Raw genomic sequence first — 8,085 nt, 5'->3', positions numbered from 1 at the left:
ATTCACTTTAAGTGTCTCTTGTTTTCCAAGGATTGTGTTTAGCACAACATATTTGCATCTTCCTGTGAGTGCATGAAGGTCCCCTTGGACTCAGCCTCCCCAAAAAGTTACACATCCCTCCCGCTGAGCAATAGCAGATCTCTGGCTTTGGGGGCCCTGTTTAGAGCAGAACTTGGTAACCTGAAGTCAAGGATTCAGTGAGTGCAATTTGTTCATTTAGCTCATTGCAGATTAAAACATCTGGCACTTCGCTGCTCAGAGAGTTCCTTAGAACATGATCAGTATGCTAAAGACACCAAAGACTCAATAACTGATGATCATAAAATACAGTGAAAACCTGGGGATTTGTATTGTTCTGCGGTTATAACTGCTGGACTTCAGTGCCCTTCTATCTCAATTGTTTGCAATATGCTACATATTCTGCAGGCTATGCCTAGAACACCTTTAATCTGAATGTAAAAACTGCTGATTTTATACCTCTTAGGTCTTGGTGAATGAATAACTACTATGTGTAGATAGTTAAGAATGAAGTGGCCTGCTAAGAAAAATGGTGTCCCATGTAAAAATTGAGCTTAGAAAGACTCATCTTAAACATTAGTTTGTGAATGTTCCCTGTCTCATGAAAGAGGGGCTACAGAAACATTACCCAGCTGGTAAATCCAGTGTGTCCTATTTCAGCTTGAAAATCTGGTTGGATGTATGGCAAATTTGTAATTTTGACCTCCAGTCATGCTAACAGGGTTTAGGTATTGGAACCAAGGAGATGATGACCTGTTTCAGAGAACTGCTTAGAATGTGACAAATGTGTTAATGACACCAAAGAATTAATCTCTGTTTGTTTTGTGTAAATGGATGAAGAAACCAGGTATTGATATTAGCAATGTGGGCATAGGATCTGGTTGTGGGCACCTGGGCTGGCCCAGTGTAACTTGGAAGCCATGTGAGAAAATCTGGCTGTGAGCAACTCCAGCAGGCTGGAAAAGCAGCAGTGTCTACACCTTCTGGATGGCACAGAGTTCCTTCACCATGGCTTGTCTAGCTGTGAAGTTGCCCATGCATGCATGGTTGACAACAGGCTGGATGCTACCAGGGTTGTCAGCTTCCAGAAGAACCTTCCCAGGAGAATGCTGGAGATTTTTTTTTTTAGTTGACCCATCGGAGTTGAGCTGGAAACACCTATAGTGTCCTCTAAATGTCCTGCTGCTTACTGAAGCACCTGTCCCACAATGCACTTGAAGCTTGGGATGCAAGTGCCTACTCCTGTTGAGACAACATGGCCTAAAAAGGTAATGAGGAACCAAATCAACTTACCTTGTGGGTAGAAGTATCCCTGGCATTGGTGGTAAAAAGGTTAGGGATCCTTCAGTGAGGGATGGTCTAAGACCATCTTTTGAGTTCTCAATCTTTTGAGTCCCAAGGCATCCCTAGGAAAACATCAGCTGTTAATTTTCACTTGGTTTTTTGACTGCAGAAAGATAATAGAACTATTCTTCTGCTGCAGAGAATTCAGAAAGACCACAACAGGTCAGAATGAATAAACCCAGTCAGATTCCTATTTGAAATCTCTGGGTTTATCTTGTGAATCATGTTTGCACACCTAATAGTGCTAAACATTGCATGGCACTCTGCAGCATCCTTAAAAGGATCTCAGGGCACGCCAGGATGCCATGGTGCTCTGGTTCAGAATCACTGGTCTAGGAACACTTGATCCTGAGTTGAACTGGGGCACCTCTTGATGTCTCTTCTAAACCCATCTCCCCATGATTTCTAAGGCTTGTATAAAAACCCCATAAGGCAAAAAGTTTTCATCTTTTTTGAACACCAAAAATTTGAGACCAGGAGCCTGAAATTCAAGCTTTTTTGGCAATTTTTTCAGGTTTTGGTTTCCTGACGAAAACTCGGACTTTTGGAAGTGGCAGACAATTTCTACACACACAAATTTAGGGAAAAAATAGCTTAATATCATGTTTTCCATAATATACATAGAAAAGGCTTTGGTAGAAATTGTAGGCTGTCTCTGAACGTCTCATTCTCTGTCCATCCCTGGGTGTCCGGGCCTCTGGTCATGCAGGCCTGGCCAGGAAGAGCTCTTGAGCTTCCACACCTGACCTTGATCCTGGGCTCATGCAACTTTGCCAGCTTTATGTAACTGGACTGGATGCTGAGAGCACCACTCAGCCCTTATAAGCACACCTACAGCCTCAGGTTGTAGGCACACCTTGACAACAGCCTTAGTCTGCTCCAGCAAGCCTTATGTTCACTGCTCTCCCTGGTACTCGTGGTAGCTTTAGCTTTCCCCAACCCTGCTCTTGAATCTTCCTGGAGCTCAACACCTGCTATCTGGTTCTCTTGGCTTCTGATCTTGGCTTGCATCCTGAACTATGTCTCTTGGATCTCCCTCTTGCCTCATCTTGGGACCAGGCCCCATGTTTTCTGCTCCCGCTGAGACAGACACCAGTCTGATGCCCTGGCTACCTGTACCCCACATAGCTGACATCATGGTTGCCCTTCATGGTTGCAATCTCATGGTTGTCCTACTTTGAAAAGATGGACGTGTACGCATCCATGGGGCCGGATGGCACGTACCTGAAGGTGCTGAGGGAGTTGGCTGATGTGATTGAAAACTCACTGGCCATCATCTTTGAAAACTCATACTGATCAGGAGAGGTCCTGGATGACTGGAAAAGGGCAACATAGCACCTATATTTAAGAAAGGGAAAAAGGAGGATCCAGGAAACTACAGACCAGCCAGCCTCACCTCAGTCCCTGGAAAAATCATGGAGTAGATCCTCAAGGAATCCATTTCTAAGCACTTGGAGGAGAAGAAGGTGATTAGGAACATGGATTCATCAGGGGCAAGTCATGCCTGACCAACCTGATTGCCTTCTATAATGAGATGACTGGCTCTGTGGATGTGGAGAGACTGGTGGATGTGGTGTATCTTGATTTTAGCAAGGCTTTGCTACGTTCTCCCACAACATTCTTGCAGGCAAACTCAGGAAGTACAGGCTGGATGAATGGACTGTGAGGCAGACAGAAAACTGGCTGGAGCATCCGGTTCAGAGGGTAGTAATCAATGGCTCAATGTCTAGTTAGCAGCCAGTATCAAGTGGAGTGCCACAGGGGTCGGTCCTAAGGCCGGTTTTGTTCAGTGTCTTCATCAACAACCTGGAAGATGGCATAAAGTGCACCCTCAGCAAGTTTGCAAATGACACCAAGCTGGGGAAAGTAGTAGATATGCTGGAGGACAGGGTTAGGATTCAGAGTAACCTAGACATTTCAGGGGATTGGGGCAAAAAAATCTCATGAGGTTCAACAAGCCAAGTGCAAAGTCCTGCACTTAGGACAGAACCATCCCATGTACCAGTGCAGGCTGGGGGCTGACTGGCTGGGCAGCAGCTCTGCAGAAAAGGACCTGGGGTTACAGTGGACAATACGCTGAATATGAATCATCAGTGTGCCCTTGTTGCCAAGAAGGCTAATGGCATCCTGGGCTGCATTGCTAGGAGTGCTGCCAGTAGGTCAAGGGAAGTGATTATTTCCCTGTATTCAGTACTGGTGAGGCCACATTTGGAGTACTGTGTTCAGTTTTGCTCCCCCCCCCCCCTCCCCCCCCCCCCGTGGACAGGAAGTGGACAAATTGGAGACAGTCCAGTGGAGGGTGACAAAAATGGTGAGGGGACTGGGGGACATGACTTCTGAGCAGAGGTTGAGGGAACTGGGCTTATTTAGTCTAGAGAAGAGGAGACTGAAAGGGGACTTAAGAGCAGGCTTCAACTACCTGAAGGGGGTTCAGAAGAGGACGGCGCTGGACTGTTCTCAGTGGTGGCAGATGACAGAACAAGGATCAACGATCTCAAGTTGCAGCAAGGGAGGCTTAGTTTAGTTATGAGGAAGAATTTTCTCACTAGGAGGGTAGAAAAACACTGGGACAGGTTACCCAGAGAGGTGGTGGAAGCTCCATCCTTGAAGGTTTTTAAGACCTGGCTAGACAAAGCTTTGGCTGGGATGATCTACTTGGGGATGGTTCTGCTTTAAGCAGGAGGTTGGACTAGATGTGACCCCCTGAGGTCTCTTCCAACCTTAATTTTCTATGATTCAATGATTCAGGGTCTACCCGCAGGATGGCCGGCTGTGTTCCAGGTGAACCCTCATGCTGGGTCTGTCCCGCCCCAGCCAGATACTCCCTCCTTAAAATCCCTTCTTGCTGTGCCTCCCCCCACCCTTGGATTCCTGCACAATCAACAGTTTTCCTCCCCATTCAGACAGGCACCCCACCACACTGCACCCACCAGGCCACCCCTACCACATTGTCCCAGCTTAGGCACCCAACAACCCAGGTAGCAGATGTTTCTCAGACTTGAGGGCTGTACTCCCTTCCCGATCCCAGCCCATGGAGTGGAGGAGATTCCTGGGGGTTAAAGTTAATCCCATATCCCCTGGCTGGGAAGAACACAATGTGCAGCCAGAAAGACCCAGCTGGCTTCTTGCCAAAACCACGCCTGTTTCCATAGTTGTTTGGCCAATGCTCCAATAGTCCTGGGGCCTTGATCTAGGTCTGGAAAACACTGATAAGGTCTTGGCACAACTCGTTTTTGTTTTTCTGAGAGCCCTGACAGGAAACTTCTAAGTTGCCCCACCTTCCACAATACTCTTGTATAGCCAGACACCTCCTAGGGCCCATACACAGAGCAGCTAAGCAGAGACTAGCCCCACCATCTCTCCAAGCCATGGGGCTACCCACACTACTAGGCTGTGTCTCCCTGTGGGCTGGGCTGGCGCTGGCCGAAGTGGGATCATTCAGTCAGTGCCAGCAGTATTTCTACAAAGGAGCTGAGCCAGAGGGATTCAACACCCAACACACAGCAAAGATCTGCCAGAGATACAACAGTACGTACCACTACGCCACCCTGTATGACAAGGGCAGCTGCATCCCGCGCTGGTCTGCATACACGCTGAACAAGACGGCCTGTGAAGGGCAGCCCCAGAGAAGGAGCAGATGGTTCATAGAGCCACAGGTCAGTCCCGGAGAACTGGGCCAGTCACTGTGTCAGATTATGAGCTGCTCGGGGACCTGATAAGCATGGGGTGTGAGGGAAAGAGATGGGAGGACAGAGGAAGGGACATTAAAGACAGGTATCCAGAGAGAAAGTGAATGTGGTAGGCATGTGGGGAGGTGTGAAAAGGGGTTCAGATCCTGGCAAGGCAGAAGCAGGGGGGATGAGAACCAGAGATAATGGGGGACAGGGTGGGAGAGCTCAGGGAAGGGAGGCAGAGGCTGAGCTTAGGAGCTGAGACCCGGAAGAAACAGGGGGATGTGGGCTGTTCTCCAGGTGGATAAAGTGGAGGGCATGGCAGAATACCCCATGCTGCTCCCCAACATGATGAAGACATTGGGGGGAGGTTGTTGGAGGAGAAGGGCTTGACTCCAAGGGATGGGGATGGAGGGTGCAGAAAGAGGGAAGGAGAGGATTCCTGGAAGAAAGGGGGAATGCACATACTAGAGGCAGGGAGGGGAAGGGGCATCCCAGGGTCTGGCTATGTGTATTCAGGGCGGAGAAGGGGCCATGTCCCCAGCATGGGAATTCCTGAGAAGGACAAGTCACTCTGCCTTTTTGATCCCCCAGCTCTTTCAAGCAGGTGAGGGCCCAGACATGACAACAGAGGCAGAGTCAGGCCTGACCCCAGAGGAGCTGAGATCCAGCCAAGCTGTCAGCAAGGACTATGAGGACACCTCCTATGTCCCAGGACACCTCAACCCAAATGGCATCCAGTGCGACAGCAACCACACAGCCACTTTCACCCTCACCAACACGATCCCCATGGAGCCCTGCTTCCTCCGGAGCTGCTGGCACAAGCTGCAGCACCTACTCCACGCGGAGCTGGCCAAGAGCTGCCTCAGCCTGGATGGAGTTGCCTACCTGGTGACAGGCACTGGTCCCAGTAGAGAAATGATTCCCAGAGGGGGCAAGAGCCAGGAAGCGGACCAGGCACAGCTGTGCCACCAGGTATCAGTGCCCAGCCATGTCTGGATGGCTGCATGCTGTGACAACCACAACACTGACCACAAATTCTCCCTTGCCTTCCTGACCGAGAACAGAGAGGAATCCCAGCTGCAAATCCTTCCTGTGGAGCAATTAAATGAGGAGCTGCTGGTGTTGAACCAGACTCTTCAGAGACCCAGGATCTTCACAGACAATTGCAATGGTGGGAGCCAGAGAAGCCAGGAGGCTTTGTCAGCTCTAAGGGCCTCTGTGTACATTGCCTTCCGGGACCGGCTGCTGGACTCTTATTTCCAGTTCCTCCCTCCGGAGGAAAGGCAGAAACTGGACAAAAGGACCAACTGGGTGGTGAAAAGCAGGAATGTGGATCTGTCCGAGGTGCAGTTCACAGCAGTCAGGGCCTTTGTAGAAGTGTCCAGCTCCGAAGCCTGGCAAAGGAAGTTTACTGCGATGTACAACCAGGACAACCTGACATGTGTTCTCTCTTCTGCCTCTGGGCTGGCCCAGACCCCAGGCACTTCCAGAAAAGTTTGTATCCTGCAGGAGCAGAAACACCAGCCAGGCTCTGATGTTACAGCCTTGGGGTGGCACTGCATTGGTCATGCCTGTGGGAAACATAAGGGAACTGCCTACAGTTGGTGTTATACTTCTAAGAGCTATTACTGGGATAACTGGGATTACTGCTGCACTGAGAAGTGCACATCCAAGTATGAGTGTGCACGAGGGGATGGGGGAACAGCGTACTGCTCACCTCAATACTCAACTATGACTGTAACAGGGCAGCTATGTCGCGCTGACTTTCCCTGTGGCCTATATGGGGAACATTATTTCTGGTGCTACACAGACTATCGGCAGAACTGGAATTACTGCTGCTCGCCACATCACTACTGCGGGCACCATGGGTACAGCTACCAGTGGTGCTATGTTGGAGGCTGGAGGTGGACGTGGAAGTACTGCGTCCCTTGAGATGCCCCCCAGGCAGGGACCCTCCACCTCCATGTGGGTGCGGACGTGATTAGAGATGGAGCCTGAGAGTGAGCGCAGGGTGTGTCTGCAAGGGCAACTACCAGCCATCTCCTCTTTTAATTCCAGGTCTTTCAAAGGGCGGTTGTTGCTGCATCACCCCTTGTGCTCAGGGTAGGTAGGGTGAGCTTGGTTGGGTAGGGGGAGAGGATATTCTTTATTGTTCTTAGTGGAGGTGTTAGGTACTGAAATCTGGCTCAGTGGCAGTAAAAGCGCACATTTCATTGCAGGGCCCAATGAAGGTCACCTTGCCAGATGCATGATCTGACTGATGCCCTAGAGTAAGATGTGTAGGAACCACCCCTCCCTCCCCTGCTTCTCACTGCAATGGACACATTTAAATGCTGTTCTATAAGTGAGGAAAAGTTGTGTAGCTTGTGTGCATAACATCAGCAACATTTTTAACTCTGTACTTCTTGCTGAATTAATAAACTTGCAGAGTGATAAAGAACAGTGAAGTAACCTGATTTGAGGACAGCTCTCCTGAGAGGGACTTTAGCCTTGCAATGCATGAGCTCAAGGTCTACAAACTCATTCCAAAGAAGCCCGTTCTCTCTGTATTAAATACCTCTGTGGCCAGTTGAGAAATGAGCTGTCAGCTCAGCCTGTTGGGTGTCAGCTTTAAAATCCGGCTGGAACCGCAGTACATTCCTGAGTGTGACCCACTGGCGTACTGACAGCGATCAGTCACCGTAACAAACCTCCAAGGGACACAGGGATTGTCCCCTGTGAATGTTTTCTGCTCCAGACTGGCTTCCCTTATGGATAACAAGCTTTAGCCAAACAAATTACTGGGCCAAGACACAGGGAACTGAATGGCTGGCACAGCAAGCGTGCTGCAAGTGGGAAACATGGGCCCCACAGTCCTCCAGCCCCAGTAGGTGGAAATGGGAGGCTCCCCAGAGTCCACGCTTCATCCAAAGCGGCAGCCTTCTCCAACTGTGGGGAGGGAAAGGAGCCAGTTACATGAAAAGACCAGGGGCTGAAGGATCTTCACGGGGTGAGGGAACCCAGGGAAATCACTATCCCATGCAACGTCCATACTACTGGGCACCTCCAA

The 8,085-nt window shown here is 49.8% G+C and overlaps 1 protein-coding gene across 1 annotated transcript; it reads left to right on the top strand.

The window, feature by feature from the left end:
- The first annotated feature begins 4,579 nt into the window (after positions 1-4,579).
- LOC149852530 (endonuclease domain-containing 1 protein-like) lies at positions 4,580-7,476 on the top strand. The gene is made up of 2 exons (XM_090030037.1): positions 4,580-5,018; positions 5,628-7,476. Exons 1-2 carry the CDS (start codon positions 4,731-4,733, stop codon positions 6,966-6,968), a joined length of 1,629 nt encoding a protein of 542 aa, XP_089886163.1. The 5' UTR covers positions 4,580-4,730; the 3' UTR covers positions 6,969-7,476.
- Positions 7,477-8,085: the final 609 nt, after the last annotated feature.

This window comes from Crocodylus siamensis, chromosome 15, assembly GCF_052110815.1.
Source record: "Crocodylus siamensis isolate JL-2025a chromosome 15, ASM5211081v1, whole genome shotgun sequence".
NCBI lineage: Eukaryota > Metazoa > Chordata > Crocodylia > Crocodylidae > Crocodylus > Crocodylus siamensis.
The sequence above is the reverse complement of the archived record's forward strand: the minus strand, read 5'-3'. Positions and strand labels throughout refer to the sequence as shown.

Excerpts from the sequence above, each read along its gene's own strand:
- LOC149852530 (XM_090030037.1), top strand. The coding sequence starts at position 4,731 with ATGGGGCTACCCACACTACTAGGCTGTGTCTCCCTGTGGGCTGGGCTG. Across the intron at positions 5,019-5,627 it reads GATGGTTCATAGAGCCACAG|CTCTTTCAAGCAGGTGAGGG; the intron begins GTCAGTCCCGGA and ends TTGATCCCCCAG.